This window comes from Microcebus murinus, chromosome 19 (assembly GCF_040939455.1).
Source record: "Microcebus murinus isolate Inina chromosome 19, M.murinus_Inina_mat1.0, whole genome shotgun sequence".
In the NCBI taxonomy this organism is placed as follows: Eukaryota; Metazoa; Chordata; class Mammalia; order Primates; family Cheirogaleidae; genus Microcebus; species Microcebus murinus.
In genome coordinates, this window is record NC_134122.1 from 4,738,597 (window position 1) to 4,756,766 (window position 18,170).

General features: G+C 49.9%; 1 protein-coding gene across 11 annotated transcripts in view; it reads left to right on the top strand.

Moving 5' to 3' along the window:
* RBFOX1 (RNA binding fox-1 homolog 1) overlaps positions 1-18,170 on the top strand; it is a 1,966,619-nt gene that overhangs the window by 444,557 nt on the left and 1,503,892 nt on the right. For all 11 annotated transcript variants that reach the window (XM_075995067.1, XM_075995066.1, XM_075995073.1 and 8 more), the window contains exon 4: positions 12,347-12,379. In XM_075995067.1, the coding sequence (XP_075851182.1) occupies positions 12,347-12,379 (33 nt within the window). The remainder of the gene's footprint in view (positions 1-12,346; positions 12,380-18,170) is intronic.

The window sequence follows — 18,170 nt, forward strand, 5'->3', positions numbered from 1 at the left end:
GTGTTTTCTTTTATAGTTTCAAGTTGTATGTTTTAGTCTTTAATCCATTTTGAGTTGATTTTTGTATATGGTATGAGAAAAGGGTCCAATTTCTTTTGAACGTGAATATCCAGCTCGTCCTTTGAAACTTTGAAGCCAGACATTGACTTCTCCTCTCTAGCTATGGAAGTCATAGGTGGCATGTTTTTCCAATAGAAGGCTGTTTCATCTACATTGAGAATCTGCTGTTTACGTAGCCACCTTCATCAGTGATCTTAGCTAGATCTTCTGGATAACCTACGGTTTTTACAGCAGCACTTGCTGCTTCATCTTTCGTTTTTGTGTTACAGAGACTGTTTCTTTTCTTAAACCTCATGAACAAACCTTTTCTTCTGCAGCTTCAAGCCTTCCTTCGGCAGCCTCCTCACCCTCTGCTTCCATAGAATTGAAGAGAGTTAGGACCTTGCTCTGGTTTAGGCTTTGGCTTAAGGGAATGTTGTGGCTGGTTTGATCTTCTGTCCAGACCACTCAATCTTTCTCCATATCGGCAACAAGGCTGCTTTTTCCTTCTTGTCATTCACGTGTTCACTGGAGTAGCAATTTTCATTTCCTTCGAGAACTTCTCCTTTGCATTCACAGCTTAGCCAACTGGTGTAAGAGGCCCAGCTTCCTCGCAGCCTGTCTCAGCTTTCGACGTGCGTCCCTCACGAAGCTTAACGGCTAGCTTTGGGTTTAAAGTGAGAGGCCTGCGACTCTCCCTTTCACGTGAACACTTGGAGGCCCTTGTAGGGTTATTCATCAGCCTGATTTCAACATTGTTCTGTCTCAGGGAACAGGGAGGCCTGAGGGTGGGGGAGGGATGGGGGAACGGCCAGTGAGTGGAGCAGTCAGAACACATGCAGCACTTACCAGTTAGGTTCACCGTCTTACTGGGGAGGTCTGCGGCACCCCCAAACAATGGCAACAACAACACCAGAGACCGTTGATCACAGATCATCATAACAGATATAGTAATGCAAAACTTTGAAATGTTGCGAGAATTACCCTAATGTGACACAGAGACGTGAAATGAGCCCGCGCTGTTAGGGAAACGGCACCAATAGACTTGCTCAGCACAGGGCTGCCGCTGGCCCTCAGTTTGGAAAAACTACGGTGTCTGTGACGCACAATAAAGAGGAGCACGATGAAATGAGTTGGGCCTGTCATAGCCTCCCGTCTCCGGTTGTGACAACTGAGAATGTCCCCGGACATTGCCAAATCTGGTGGGCGGGTTACTCCAGGTTTAGAACTGCTGGGCTGCTGTTAATATATGCAGAGCCCTCAGAAGAGAGCTGGACGTGTCGCAAACGTTCGGACAGCTACGAGGATCGATGTTGCTGTCGGGACGAGCAGCACCTGTGAGGACAGTGCGCATCACTTAGGATAGTGCCCCTCCTGTTAGAACAGCTCCCCGAAGTTCAGCCCCTTAACGCAATGAAGCTTATTTTTGCTTCCTTGGACGTCCAAGGCAGGTGTTCCTGGTGGTCTGACAGGCTCCGCCAAGTGATCCGGGGCCCCAGGCCGGACCTGTCTTGTGGCCTCCCCTCCTCTCGGCCCCCGGGAGGGCTCCGTGTTCGGAAACGCAGCAGGAGCACTCCTGCCTCGCACGCTTCTGGGCCCAGAAGCGTCTCGTCTCGCTTCTGGTCGCGCTCCGCGGTGAGAACTAGCAGCATGGCGCCGTCCAGATGCTGGGGAGCCGCTTCCCGGTGGGGACTCTGTTCAGTAGAGGGAGAAGCGCGAGTCTGCACTGGACAGCCGTCGTTTCTGCTCTCGGCTAACCGGAGAGGTTGGTGGCTCTAGACGCCCTGCTGACTCTCTCCGCGTGGCCTTTGGGGTTGCCTTCTAGCCCCCGTGACGGCGCCCTGCTGTTCCTGGGTCACACACACACGGTTTGTTCAGATGGGCTTCCCAGAGCCCGTAGCGAGGGCGCGGGACCACCTGGAAAGAGGCAAGAACCAGCGTAGCGCTGGAGTTCTGGGAGGGTCTCACGGCAGAACTGGTCTGGACAGACCCCCACTGTCCATGAGATGAGTGCACCCGCTGTTCTGCCCTCTGCCACGGACTCTAGACACCCTGGGAGATCGGGGGAGAGCGTTTGGACACGTGCTCATTTAGGCTCCCGGGGATTGATAAGAAGCATCCGGCCTGCTCGTCTGAGCCCCCTGTGGGGATCCCATGAAAGTCCCACATGCAGTCCTGCCCCAGATCCGTGAAATCAGAGCACCTGGGGGCTGGTCCTTGGTGGCCGCCACCTTTCTAGTTCCCTGTGTGATTCTAATGTATAACTGGTGTTAAGAATCGTGGCATCCCCCCCGTTTAAATCTGACCTGGGAAAAGGGCCCCCTCAGCTCACCTCCTCACTGATACCACACAACCTGGGAGAGGCGACATATTGGAAAGAAAACAGGAGTTTTAAGAAAGGGGATGAGATGCTGGACGGCTGAAAGTGACCAGTGTGCACACACTCAGCACAAGCCCTGGTGTGAGCCGTGCCCTGCGCCCTCCTCCCCAACATGCAAACGCCCCAGGCCAGGGCGCTGGCTCCAGCCCCGACCCCTGTCACCTCCCACAGGGTCACCTGCATTTTCAAAGGGGACACGTAGAGGATAGAGCTGGGGCTCTCTAACCTAACGAAAGCACCTCCAGGGCTGGGATTCCAGGCACCCTGACCCTGGAGGAAGGAGATGCTGGGGGGGTTGGGGATGTTTCCCTAGCAGTTCACATTCTGCCGGGAGCCTTTGCCAAGGGAGGGCTGTCACCGCTGGGGCCCCGCCTGGTGGAGATGAGGGAAGGACCAGGACCGGGAGTCAGGGGACACGGAGCTCACACCCAACCCTCACTCTTAGGCGTGATGCTTTCCGGGAAGGCTCCCACGCTCCGGGGCTCGGAGTTTCCGAGGCACTGGCGGAGTGGTGATGGGAGCCCCGGCAGGGTCTGCGGACTGAGCGAGCGCCGGTCACACCCAGAGCACAGAGCCTGGCGAGAGGCGTGCAGGAGGCTGACGCTGGGTCCCTCGTGTCTTTGCTCTGCGCCATTTTGAGCCACACAGACCAGCTTGGCTCTGCGATCACCAGTCCCTGGGGCAGATAGCGTCAGGGACGTGCTGGAGTGTTTGAAAGGGCCGGCACGAACTAGATAACGTCTAAATAGTTGCTTTCTGTGCATTTGTTTGCTAGGGAGAAATCTTGGAGAATACAGAAAAAAAGAAAACAAAATGCCCAATTTTACCTCCCGAAGAAAAATGCTGTTGATTTTTTTTTAACACATTTCTTCTATTCATGTTTTAACATAATTGAGATCATATAAGTCATATTCTGGTTTTTTTCTTTTTCCTTCATAGAAGCATTTTCCTGTATTATTTCAAACCTTCCTTGACCATCACTTTGGTAGTCATTCAGTCGTCTCTGAAAAGAGGGTGATCTAGCACACGAGCCAATCCCCTGTTGTTGGACAACTAGGTTGTTTCCTATTTACTTTTTCCATTAGTAAAATATTACAAAACATCATGTGCCGTAAGACTTTCGCTGCATTTCCCAGGAGCAGAGGGACTAGGCCAAGAGGAAAGAGGGTTTTTAAGGGACTTCATGTACATTTCCAGATTGCTGAACTAAATTTGAAAACAGAACTTTCTTAGGAGCACCCCTACTTTTTTTTTAGGTTTGCAGCCTGGCCTCAGAAAGTAACAAGGGGCTCCTTGGAAGGAAACACACATGGCAACAGTGTTCCCCAAGGATTACAGGGTATAGCGTGAAAGGGCTCAGCAAGCCCTAGCACACACTGCTCATGTGAGCCCAGCTGCCTCCCTTCTTTGTGATTAAGCTGCAGATAATGTTTGCAATGTCGCCATGTTTTCTAGCATGTGTCCGGGTGACTGATGGGCTCGTCCCATCAGCCAAGCACTGTAACTACTGTAACCTCCCTCAATACACCCACTTCAAGGGCAAACCAAGGGCAGGGATGTGCCAGGCCCTCCCTGCTCAGTCCCTGCCTCCCCTGTGAATTTTCCTCTCCTCTCTTCACCCCTACCGCCTCCTGCTCCCTCTCACCGTCATCTGCAAGACAGGCCCAGGGCAGTTGCTCAGCTCCATAAGTAAAACTATTCTTAGGTTACAAGCTGCCAGAATTTTGAAGCAAGTGCATGTAAATATTTCATTTCTGACAGTGAGAGTTATTAAGAGAAACCTTATGCGTTTTCCAGAAGAATTTTAAGAGACATTTATTCATTGGACATGCCTGGAGCCTGCAAAATGTGGTTGGGGCGGGGAAGGGGGAAGGGGAGATGAATATCGTCCATGAATGGGCTCTTTCCTTTTTTACACTTACATTTTAAAATTTGAGATGAGTTCCAGCAGCTCCGTGGCTGGAACCAAGTCCTGGGCTAGAATAGAGGAGAAGGATGATGGGGAGATGGGAGCCGCCTGCTTTTAGAAATACCCCTTGTGGTAGTCTGCTGGGAACCCGCTCTGTTAAACGCAGAGGGGCTTGTCATATCGGGTGTTTGGACTGCCGCTGTTACAGTTTCTACTCCAAACTCGCCGAAACCACAGCTGTCCTTTCTCAACCTCCAACTCTAGGCCAGACATTCTCATTGAATCTACACCAAAAGAAGCAGCAAGATAGATTTTTATGTTTACTTCCAAATGGGGAAACTGAGGCTCAGAGAGGTGAGGTCCCTTTCTTGTGACTGCACAGTACTGCACACAGCTTGTACGTGGTAGAGTGAGGATTTATAAAGCTCAGGCATTTCTGACTTCAGAGCAAACCGCGTACATCTTACCGCCTAGTGATCAAGGTGACCACTCTGAACATTGTCACTCGACAGTCAACAAAGAAAATTCCACATGGAAAATCGCAAAGAACGGCACAAGTGCTCACGGTGTTGTGAAAGAGGAGATGGAACTAGTGGCTTACTACGTGTCAGGGACTGTGCCAACACACTTTGAACACATTGGTTCGCTTAAATCATATAATGATCTTGTAAAATACTACAATTCCCATTTTACAAGTATAAAATTATAGGTTTGGAAAAGATAAGTACCTTTTGTTGCGGTCATCCATTGTCATGCAACAGAGTACCCCACAACTCTGTAGCCGTTTATCATAGCCCAAGATTTTGTAGGGCGGGGATCCGGGCAGGGCTTGCTGGGCCTGAGTTGACTGAGGTTCCCTGGTGGCAGTCAGCTGGCTGGCACGCTGGCGGGTGAATGCTGGGGGTCTGGGCTCCACTGGGACGGGCAGCAAGATGCCCAGCTCTGGCCTCTCCAGCACGGCTGTCTTGGGACAGTGAGACTTCTGCCATTTCCGCTGAGAGTGGCCAGGGAGCGCCCCAAGGGACGGGAGTCGTTGCAGCCAGTCTATAAGTGCCCAGGAAGTGGCACAGCCTCCTGCTGCTGCCGTCTATTGGTGAAGGTAGAGCCTGCCCAGATTCAAGAATAGGTGGCATAGACCCTACTGCTCAGTGGGGCAAGTACCGAAGACACATGGCCACTTTTCGTTCGTCACACTTGCCCAAGATGACATTTCTAGAACACTTGCCCAAGATGACATTTCTAGAGAGTGGTACGAGCAGGTTTTGAACTCAGGACATGACTCCAGAACAGTGCTTAGAGTTCCCAGCATCCAAGTAATGAAACCGTGGCAGGTGGAAGTCTGGAGATGCTGGTGCTACTGTTGAGGAAATAACATGGAATCAGTAATACTGCCATGTGGCAGCGCTTCCCAATTCCTCGTTCATAGATAAGCAAACTCTCCCTGATCAAGACAGTGACCACCTCAAAGTCACCCACCTGCCGAGTGTCAGGAACCTCGGTTGTCTTACTCTACAGCCCAGGCATCCTCCATGTGACCACTCTTAGACAATAGTGCTTGGAGGCATTCCGTTTGCACCGGCGACAACAACTGGTGCATTCGGTGCAAGGAAAGGTTTGACTCCATGTGACGAAGGTTTCATAATCCGTTTCCTGGTCCCTTTGGTCACGGTGACTGTAGAGAGGACGTGGGGAGTAGAACGTTTCCTGTTATCTCAAAATGGATCATTGTACCCAAAGATGAAGACAAAGATTGCCGAGCCTCTGTGATACTTGAAAGAGGGCAGAAAACAATGGGCTTCAGATGCCTCCTTGGGGCTAAGAGGAAACAAGCCAGCTCTGCTGTTCCAGCGTCCGCTGATCAGAGAGGAGTTAGGACGAAAGGGAGGAGTTACGTGTCATACGGGTCAGTGTCCTTCCCCCACAGCCTGCAGAAAAGCCAAGCTCCAGGGAGCCCCGTGTAGGGGTTGGGAGGCCCGCAAGGCAGAGCCTCGGTCTGCTCACGCCGCGTCTTTGATGTTCGCCCCTCTGTGCTTGTCTGTGCAGAGGGAGAAGAGAAGGTACAGAGGAAAGACGAAGTTCCACTCTCTGTTTTGCTCCCGCTCCTGTGGCCAGGTGAGGCAGTGTGAGTTCTTGAGGCTTAAAAGGAAACCACAGAGGAGCTGTGTTGGCGCCGTGTGGCTGTGCACCCAGAGGACCAGGTGCGAGGTGAGGCGTCCTCAGCATCTCCAGGCGGCGGGTCACACCACCAGCATCCCGTCACCTGGAGGGTTCGGAAGAAGTCGACCAGAAGTGGATTTCCTATCAGGGATCTCGTGCAAAGCTGTGCTGCAGTGGGGAGGTATGGCCAGGCCTGCTGTCTCTGTTCACAAATCAAAACCCTCTTCTCCTCTTTGACACGCACCTTGAATGCATGTCCCAAGCCCCTTGCCGTGATAGGTGGCCGTGTGACTGAGCTCGGGCCAGCAGCAGGTGAGCTGGCCGACACTTGCCTCCTCTGGGTCTGGTGGGTAAAAACCACCTGCTCATGTCCCTCCACCTGTCATCCTCCTGTGGGCTGGGTGGGATGAAGACGTCCCTGGTGACCTTGGAAACTACCTCTTCAAGATGGCAGAGCCCCCTGCAGCCTGGGCCCCTGAATGCTCGCGTGGAGGAGATCTGCTGTCTAACGTGTTCTCCCCCCGGGACCCTTGTGTGAGCAAGAAGTTGATGTCCATGACATTGTACCATTGGACATCTGCTTCTATTTGCTTCCGTGGCTTAGACATTCCTGACAGATACAGGAGGCCTTTGCCCTCAGGACGCCCCCAGACCCACCTGTGCCCCATGAAGGCACAAGCCCATGGACACCTTTCACGTAGAGGATGTCTGTGGCCACTGAAGTCAGCATCATGGCAGGTGGTGTCATCTTCTGCATGCTCCGGGGGGAAGGATTTTGCCTTTTCTCTCAAATCTATCTTCTTAGACCCAAGGTAGCAGAGCTGCCACAACCAGAAGACCAAAGGGGAAAGAGGGCAAGAAAGAAAAGACCACGTGTTCTCCCCAATTAGTCTCTCTGATGGATGTCTCGATTTTATGTGTGATCAGCAGTTTGCACTGAGCTCGCCTTGAGTGGACAGGAATTCTCGGGCCCAAGAGTAGCTGGGAAGCTCTCTGGGTCTTCCTGAGATGTCCTGACAGCGCCAACAGGGAAACCAGGCTGGAGGGGTCGTTGCTGGAGAGAGGAAGCCTCCGTGTTTGTGCTGCTCACTCCGAGTGCTGGTGTCAGACCATCCTGTAGTCTGGCTCTGGCAAAGCCACAGACAGAGGGGCAAAGACCACCTGGTAGACAACAGGGCATGGGGTCAGGGGAGATTTGACATTTTCTTGTGAATGACTGTCAACAGGAGTCACCAAAATGCCATCACATGTCCTCACGGGCCTCTACCAGGAATGCCTGGTTAAGCGACACCCTGGCTTCACAGGTGGGGCGTCGCTGTTGGGCGCAGGGGTGTCCTCTGCTGACAGGGAGTGAAACCTGAAGGCCCGGCAGCTTGGTGCTTGGGGAGGGTGCGACTGCTCTGTCTTCCTGCCTGGTGGGCCGCGCATCGCAGCGGCGTCCACGTGGGGACCTGCACTGTGGTCCCGGAGGGAGGGGGGAGGCGGGAGGCACAGGACCTGCGCCAGCCAGTGAGACAGGGATGGGATACCGGCAGCGGGGGACAGCAGCAGTCACCGCGTGTCTGGACTTGCGGGTGGGAGTATCGCCCGGGCCGCGCAGGGAGCACCGTCTGGAATCACAGAGAAGCAACCTGGGTTCCGTCCACAGCTCCACCACTTGCCAGGGAAGTAATTAAACCTCTTTGATCCTTATCTGGATCCACTTAAAGTGAGCTCCGTCCATTGAACGAGCTAGTAAATTCCTGCCTGCGCTTAATCCATGTTGTGTTGTTTTTGCCCCATGCAACCCGAAGAGACGTGGGCACCACTACCCTGCAAAATCAGCGCAGGGCAGCCCTCGCCGCTCAGCACAGAAGGCTCGGACGACACACTGGCTTGGAGCCTCGGGGCCCCAGACGGGGTCTGCACAACTCAGGCAGGGCGGAGGGGGACCAGGTGGCCGAACCGGGCGCTGATCTCCCCTCTGTCAGTTGACTCAGCCCTCGACGTGTGGGCGTTCAGGAGGGAACCCGGGTCTGTCCCTCATGGGCAAAACCCCTGCCCGGGTCTCGAAGGCATCTTTGGAGTCCAGCCTGCATTCAGACCCTGCTTCTGACAGTCCCTAGCGTGGCCTTAGGAAAAGCTCTCTCCATCCCCACTCTCAAGTTTCCCCGCCTGAGAAGGTGGCCCGAGAGCTGGTTCCGAAGGTTGAGACGGGGTTGAAAAGGAATCGCGCACATCGAGTTCCAAGCGCAGGCGAGGAGGAAACCCTTAATGTCGGCCTGAGTGATTTCAAACGCATGCAGAGACGCCGAGCAAGAGGAAGGGAGATGATTAAAGGGACGGGAAATAGCTGGAACAAAGCTTTAAAGGGCGTCCTGCTGCAAGTTGCCCGTGTCCCTTCTGTGCCCTGCGCTGGTCTGCAGAATGCCACCTCAAACACGGCTCTAATCATATCAGCCCCCCACCGGAAGCACTCTGATGGCTGCGGCTGCTGGCAAGATCAAAGCCGCGCGCGGCAGCCTGGCGCCAGCAGCCCTTAAAGAGCCCTGCCGCCTCCAGCCGGCCTCGGCCGTCCCCTCGGCCGGGCCGGCTGCACTCCAGCCACAGCGGGGCCCAGCAGGCCCTGAGGTCTGGGCTGCCCAGTCCTGAATACGCCACGAACTACGTGGATTGGAAGTGAGTCCCTGACACTAACACAATTATAGCTGTAAAATCCACCCTGAATTCAGTATAGGGAGGGTTCCAGCTACCTAGGGGGTCCTCGGTAAATGTTACCACTTGTTCTTCCTACACTATTCAATATGTGAAATTATAATTTATGAACACAATTTATCACCGGTTGGCTGCAAGCCCCACCACTCTCTATTGCCTCACCGATGCCTCATCTTCTCATATGTGCCACTGCATACACATGGGTGACAGAGTTCTTTCTAGTCCCCTTTTCAGTGAGGAAAAAAACAATTGCCAACATTTCTGTAAGTTCTCCTGTTAACACTGAGGCAGTGTAAAGCTGTATTTTACTGATGTTTTAGATTTATGTTTACTTTTATAAATGGATACAGTCTCATTGTAAAATTTTGAAGCATTCAGAAAAAGAAAAAGTTCCCCAGACTTTCCTTAACCCGCCAAGTCCCAGTCAAGTTCCGGTTTCCTCAGAAGTAAGAAGCCTTTTGTCGGTTGGACGTGTGTCCTCCTAGACACTTGTCAGGCAGACGGGTCTGTGGGGGAGAGGGGAGGAAGAGATAACGTATTTGTACTTGAGTTATTTTTTAGAAATTGGTGCCATCTTATGTGTACTGTTCTGCACCTTTTGGTTTTAATGTCAGAACCTTAGGATCCTTCCCATGGCAGGTAATATTTCACAGTACACATGCATCGTCATTGATTTGGCGTGTAGGATCATAAGCCGGAAGCACAGCAGCCACATCCAGGTCCATATGAGCTTTGTTGGCTGGAAACATATGTTGCTTGTTAAGAATTGAATGCGAATGGCTTTGGGAGAAGTAGGCAATCTCCAGTTTCCTCATCAGCCCCACCCCCTACTGTCTCACCCCTATAGGCAGTTGAGTGTACAAACCCTGTATTTTAGCCCTTATAGTTTTTAAAAAAATGTATTGCTATCATGAACAATTCCTACTAAATAACTGTGTGTGACCTGCTTATGTCTGTGTATATTTGCTAAGGTAGATGCAAGAAGTGGGCTTGCCTAATGGGGGGGTGGGAAAGCGAGGGGTGTATTATGTGAGCTACACAGAGCTAGGGAACACACACAGAAACTGTGAAACGGGACATCGGAGTCGCCAGCTGAGGGCTGTGTTGCCCCCATGCTCATTAAGCAGAGAGAGTAGTTCTGCCCGAGACTCGGAGCTGTACGGTGTCGTGTTTGCCCTCACATGTTCTATTGGCTTTCAGCAGGAAAATGCATATATACATACACACACAAACACACACATACATACACACATGCATACACATACACATGCAACACACATGTATGCACACACATACACATGCACACACATGCACACATATGCATATACACATGCATACACATACACACATGCAACCCACACATACACATGCACATATACTTACACACACATGCACACATACACACACGTGAAGTTATGTGGCCAGAGACCTTCCATACTTGTGGTTTAGGGGCATGGCCAGTGGCCGGGGTGCCAGCCGCTCCGAGCCCCGGCTCCGGGAGGGCTGCAGAGGAGGAGGGCAGGGAGGGCTCCATCCATCATGCCTTGCAGTGTTCCCCATGGCTGGGCCCCGGATTCATGGCTTGGCAAAGCCTTCGGCCACAGCTGATGGACTCTCTCGGCCGAGGTCAGTGTGAAGTCTGGCCTTCCGTTTAGGAGCCTAATGACGCATGGAAGCTGGTCAGTGGACAGCAGCTCTGCCTGAGCCCCTGGCAGGCCCCCGTGGGCTGAGCACGGGAGAGGCAGAGGCTGGGCGGCTCGCTCAGGAGGCCGTGCGGCCTGGAGCCCTTTGTTGGATTCATGGCTGTGAGCTGATGCTGGTCAGTGTCTTAGCGCAGGCTGCCGTCACAAAATAGCACAGACTGCGTGGTGGCTTAACCTACGCGAATGTGTTTCTCTTGTTCTGGAGCCTGGAAGTTCGAGATCAGGGAAGCAGCAAAGTCCATGTCTGGTGAGGGCTCTTTCATTGCAGGTGGCTGCCACCGTGCTGTGTTCTCATGTGGCCTTTCTTCGGTATGTGCAGGGGGAGACAGAGAGAGAAGGAGGGAAGAGGGAGGGAGGGAGGGAGGGAGGGAGGGAGGGAGGAGAGGAAGTAAGAGGGAGAGGAAGCTGTGTCATGTGTCTGTTCTTGTGCAGGCACAAATCTCATCATGGGAGCCCCCACCCTCATGACCTCGTCTAAACTTAATCACCTTCCAAAGGCCCCATCTCCAAACACCATCACATGGGGAGTTAGGGCTTCAGCATATGAATCTGGGGGGCACGATTAGGTCTGTAGCAGTCTAGTAAGAAAATATGTCTGGGATTGGCCAGGTAAACTGCAGGTGGGAGGGACAGTGGTGGGGAAGAAAGCTCCTTGAGCACTGTCAGGGGAAAAAGAAAAAAATAACCCTCATCTGCCCCTAGGTAGGAGACCCTTTCTTTCCAGGCAAGTGTGAACGGCGGTGGGTGGTGTCTAAATCGATCCTTTGCTGTAGAGTGAGCTCGTGCGTAGCAGCCTGCAAGTCGACCTAACTTTATCTTGAGTTTAAATGTAATTTTTTTCCACTTAATAACTTCCTAGCCTTGGAAAAGTTACCAAACTTTTCTAAGCTCTGGTGTTCTCATCTGTGAAATGGGGGTCATAAAAATTGTTCTGGGAAGTTTAAAAGAGATTTTAAAAAGTGGATAGATCTTGGCACGATGCCTGGCACAACTCTTTCTTTCACAGTATTTTGAGGAATTTTGCAAATATAAGGCTGCTGTTGTTGCTGTGGTCGTAGCTGTTTCTCTTGATAGTGACTCGAAACTTTAAGGAAAAAAAAATAACTCAAAAATGTCTTCAATGCCTTTGCTTTTTGAGTGTTCATTTAATCATGATCAGTGCACAGGCATTGCCCACAGCCCTCCCCCTTTTTATTTCCTGGCAAGATAGTTATAATGTGTTGAAAATATTAATTATCCTATTCACCTTATTAACAGGACTGGAAAAACAAATCTTGTTGCTGTGCTTGGTGGAAGTTTTCTTCCTCTGTGTATGTGTATGTGTGTGTGTGTGTGTGTACTGCACTCTTGTCCCCTTGAGTCATAACAAATTATTGATGCCAGTTCCCTTAAAAAGGTAATTAATCCAATTACCTTGTTGCTGAATCAATACTAATGTCTTTTTTTTTTTTCTTTAACCTACAGGTTTCGGCGGGTCCGGCTACCAGCGAAGCTGAGGTAGGAAAACGCGGTTTTGCTGTCTCCTTGGAAGACGTTGTGCAGTGGCTTTCTCTTGGGATGGGGGGGAATGGGTATTCTGGTTGTGATTCCTCTGTGCGCAACTTCCTGGTGGTTTGGATGGTGCATTGTCAGTTGAGTGGTTTCCGTGGCGTCAGATTTTGGGCTGACCTGGTCACCCACGCTGCTGTTCGTGGCATGTGCTTGGGGCAGCCTGGCAAACCCCGTGGTGGGTTCAGCGCTGGCTCTCCTGCTTTCTTCTGCCGCGGTGACTTCAGAGTGTGTCTCTTTCTATATCTGTTATGAGTCCAGGCCCCTGAGACGAGCCCTGGCAGTGGCAGGGAGACCTCCACTGTCTCCGTGATGTTTCTCCATGGCTTCTCTTCCTTTCCTTTTCCCTACTCAGCTCATGAAGGGAACTGTGGTTGATGCTGACAACATAAAGAATAAAAAAGAAGCTGGTCACAGGTCACCAGCGAGATGCCCACCCATTGGAAATCGTCCATGTTGTGATGTTATGGGCACCTCCAAAATCCATTCGGCACTATGGGCGGGGGCAGCCGCCTTCTCACTCCCAAGTCACCGTGTGAATAGAGAAAAGAGCGTTGACCTGGGTCTCAGGCGCCCTGGGCTCTGTGTGACGACATGCGTCATTTTAACTGCGGAGACTCACTCGCCTCATGTGTTCCACGGGGATAATTGTCCCTCCCGTTGATCCATCACATGGTGGTTAGGAGGGTGAAATGAAATAAAGGTCGTAGAGGCAGATTCTGGTGAGGTTCTGCAAAATACAAGGGAAGATCGCAATCAAAGAATGGCCATTCCAGTTCAGCTGTCTTCATCCTTGAATATGATAGCCTGGCGTGCACGAGTTTTCCAAGAACTGTGATGCATTCAATGTGAACTATTTTAGATGCCTTGTGAGGCAGGAGTCTGGGAAGCAGATCGGTGGGAGGGGAAGGTGCTGGAAGCCCGAGGATGGGGCGGAGGTCAGCAGCCACTGGCGTCACCTACATCCTGATGATCTAGTTATCAATGATGTGAGCGACTTCTTTACCCACACAAACTTGTGTTCTCGTGTTGAGAATGGGAACGACAGTACACGTCCCGTAAGGCTGTCGAGGGCAGAAAAGTGGCAATGGCAGTGTTTCCTCCAGGTGGCCAGGGTACCTGTTTTCATTTATTCAGCACCATTTATTATGCCATGCTTTACCTGCATCAATTATAAAATCCTCACAAAAACCTTGTGATGTGAAGGGTACTTTGTCCCCCATTTTACAGAATTATAATCCGAGGCTCAGAAAGACTCAGTAACTTTGGTAGCGCCGTTCAACGAATGAATGATAGAGCTAGGATTCGTGACTACGTCTGGCGGGGTACAAAGTGCTGATGTTAACTGCCATGCCGTGTAAGCCACCCAGATTATGGTCTGGCACATAGTGGGTGGTCAGTAAATGTTAATTCTGCCACTCATGAAGGACCCATTCTGCTTTGTAGATCACACCTGAATAACACCGTGTTTCTACGTGGTCAGCACCATGGACAGCTATTTCATGTGCTCTTCCGTATTCCTACCTTCCGCCGAGACAGGTTCTCACATCTGTGCCCCAGTGGACAGTTTAAAACAAATAACCAACCATAAAAGCACCTTCACACATGTTTCCCCTTTCCAATGTCACAGCAGTTGCATATGGAAGGCTATTTCTTATCACCATTTTATAGATAGAAAATTGAAGGTTGAGAGAATCGAAGTACTTTGCATGTTGCTGAAATAATGTTTAATAATCCAGCAGTTCCACTTCTGCTGTGTGCCCAAGAGAAACAAATGCTTATGTCCACCAAGAAAACCCATATGCAATAATTTTCATAGAGGTTTTATTTATCACAGCCAAAAGCTGGAAATAAGCTAAATGGTCCATTCACAGTATAATAGAAAAGTAAATAGTGTCATATTCATGCAATGGAATACAAGTCAGCAATCAAAAAGAATTATTTGTAGACATATGAAATAGCCTGTATGCATCTTAGAGACATAATGGTGACTGAGAAAAAACATCAGAACAAAAGAATATATCCTCCGTGATTTAATTTACACATGTACACAGACACCACTCATATCTGGTGATAGAGGTAACAAGAATGGTTCCCTCTGGGAGGCGTTTGCTGGCTTGGGGCATGAGAGTCATGGGCACATTCAACACTTTCATCTCAGTGTGTTTACGGAGCTGACCATCACATGCAAAATTGATGGAGGTCTACACTTAAGATGTGTGCACTTTATAGTATGTAATCTGTATACCAAGAAACAAATGAAGCTTCCTGGCAAGGGAAGAGGAGGGGGAAGAGAGAGAGAAAAGAAGGAGAGAAAACACAAAAAGCATAAACCAGAATAATGGGGGGAAAAGACGGTCAGATGAGCAGGTTAGAGAAGTGGAATGGAAGGAATTAGGAAGTGTAGAAATGATTAGCATACGGACACTAATTTAGATCAAAAATAGTCTTCATGCATTCATTCATTTTTTTATTCACAGGTAGAATTTTTTATTAAATGTCTATTTTTTCTCCTAAACATTATTTCTAAGGATAAATTATAATTGCTGTAGCCAGATCATATATATATATATTTTTTGCACTACTGAGGGAGGTAACCTTTTATTAATTGAATTTCTAATGGCAATTCATCAAAGCAAGCGATCAGCGTTATTTAAGGCATGATCCATATTCATGGCATGTTCTGTTAGGTAAATAATAGCGGCTCTGGGAAAGTAATTCTGTGAGATTCTTTTCCTTCTCAGATGACTTATTTTTTTCCCCATCTAAGTAGAGACAAACGGCTGTAATTTGAGCACAACAAACCCCACCTGTGGAGGAGACATTGGGTAGAAGGAAACAAAAAGAATTACAAACCCACAGAATCGGGGAGAATGAATGGCTTTGCCAGTTCCCTTTCTGTCTGCAGATTGACAGTGAATATGTGAATAACGTTTGCTAAATCTGGACTTTGAAAACATGACAGCAAGCTGTTTGTGCCAATAATTTTTCATGGCATATGCCACCCCTCCCTGCAACCACACACAGTTTTAATAAGATGGCACATGAGCTATTGAGAAATGTTAAAACCCTGCAGAGGAGAGAGCTTTATCTTCTGACCAAATTCTGCCCAGCAATGTTTATGACAGCTGAAGAATTTATCTTAAATTCCCTCTGCTAGCCGCAAAGCACCTGGCCCTTTGTCCCTAAGCAGCCTGTAAGAACCAAACTAAGATGTCACATACATAATATAACAGATAAATGGCCCAATTTCCATGTCCGCATGATGAATGGAATGCAAGTTCAGCACACACATATTCGCACATTAATTGGCCCTGCATGGTTCCATTTTGTTCCTAAGTTGCTACTGTATGTCTCGTGGACTCCTTCCCCTTCAAAATCATTAAGCCTGTTTTATCGCACAAATGCATACACATTTCCCCCTATTTATCGTCACGCAGCTTGCCCTGCTGAGAGAGAACCAAGTTACCTGGGCACAGCCGCTGGATTGCAAATGCCTGTGCGTGAGCTCTCTGCACCGCCAGCCGCACGTTAACATAGAGATCTGAGACCCGGCCCCATGGTGGCTGTGCTGACAGCCAGACAAAGAGGGTTGCAGGCGAGGATGTTTGGGGGGGGGATCATTTTGTTTCAGTTGCCAGTTGGTTTTTTGCCTCACCTTAATGATTTCCCGTTGATAGTTTAATGGTAATATAAACCCAGTGGAGGGCCTCAGTTTTGATAAATTATCTTGCTTTTATTTCATGGCAAAGCAATCGAACTGAGATTGATTGATACTACTACAGTTTTGCTATCCCAAATAATGGCTACCCCAAACAATCCCAGACTACTCGGGTGGCAAACCCAGTGGCCTTGGGGAAAGGTGGGTGGAATCTCCCTTCTCCCATTTTATTTTTTTTCCGTTTTCCAAAAGGACATTTTATTCCAGACCAAGGAATGTTTTGTTTTTCCTGGCTTGAGCCTGATTCTCAGGAGAGGAAACCGGGGGCTGCCGAGGCTGTTAGAAGTCCCACCACCCATTGGAGAGAGACCGGTGCATTTGAGAAGGGGCTGAGCTGCTATTGCTGTGAACAGGAGATCAGCCCTGGCCATTCTGAGTCACTGGAGAATCCAGCACATCTTACAAAGGTTGCAGTGAAAAGAGAACGAGCTTTGGAATCTTATAAATGAGGCAGGAATCAAGGTCCACAGCTCACGGGTTATGAGGCTGTGGACAGGTCACTTAACTGCAAAACAAGTCCTTTATCTGCAAAATGGGGATAATGAAATACCCTGCAAGGTTGGCGTGAACTTTAAATGGGCCAATCGATACCCAATGCCTAAGACAGAACCTGGCGCACAGTCGGTACTCAGCAGTCGTTATTTTGCTTCCATACATAACCCCTTTCCTCTTATATTTTTATAAAGTAAAATAATAAGTGAATAACCTAATTAATGATTATTTTGAGACACGTGGCTTTGAGAACTTGCTGTGATAACTTTGCATCATGGTTGTATCCGACCCTAACCAGGCAGAAGCTTGCTTGCAGGACGTAATTCTCGCCGGAGTTAATGGCCCTCTTCTCTCCACCCAAGGACAAGATCCACTTGAAAATGAGCTGTATTTTCCAATGAGCACTCTTGGCCTTGTCTAATTTTGCCCAATCACACTTTGATAGTCTTCTCTGTCCTTGAAGCCAGAGCAAAAGGATATTTAAAGAACTCTAAAAAAAAATCATGTGGCCTTAACTCAAGGGCCCAGAATTCTCAGTTGGAGGTATGGTTAGTGTTTTTTAATCTGATGAGCATTTAAGTGACAGCCTGTTATATTCCAGGCACAAGACAAGGCCTGAGGATCCATATACAAGGCTGACGCACAATCACGCCCTCAAAAGACTGATGGTCCAGTACAGGGGGTGGGTTATGCCGTAAATGCTGTCTTGTCACTTGGTTCATGAGGGCTAAGGTTCTCGTGACAGTAAAACCCCCTCCATGAGCCTCATTCCCACATTTGGCACGTTTTGGATCTGGGTTCAGACACAGGTGAGCTGAGATAGGTGAGGGATATTTATGGGGGCTTCCCAGAGGAGGTGATGTGCAGACTGGAGCCTTCGAGGGTGAATTAGGTTGTCAACAAGCAAAGTTAAGTCAAGAGCATGAGAAGAAGCACGGGTAGGGAAGAGCCTGCCTGCTCAGGGAATAAGTAAGTGTGGAAACAGGGGAGGTAGGATGGAAGCGATTGGAGTGACGTGGGAAAACCAAGACCAAGCATGGAAATCAAAGAGTAAGGAGGTCACCAAAAAAAAGGTGGGGGTATTGAAAGGTTCAGAGGGAACAAGGGAAATAAGGACTGGGTTGATGGTGCTGGCTTTGGCAATCATGTAATCATTGACATCCTCAGCAACAGCCTTTCCGACGTGGGTGGTTTAAGGAGTGGTTGGAAGGAGAGGTCACCTAGGCCACCAAGGGTGGGGAACCTACAGCCTCAAGGCCACACGTGGCCCTTCTGGTCCCCCATTGTGGCCCCACAGCCAAGTCCAAACTTGGATTCAATCAAAGGGCTTCACTCAGGGGTCCAAGGCCACAGGCCATTCCAGGAGGCAAGCGTTTAAGCCAACGGAACGATGCCCCCCACCACCACCACATTAAAGGAAAGACAGGATTAGGAAGGAATTTGGGATGGCAGAGGCTGGGAGGACAGGCCTCAGAGGATCCAGGGCGACTCAGAGCACGGTGGTCCGAGTCTCCCCGAGGGCCCTGT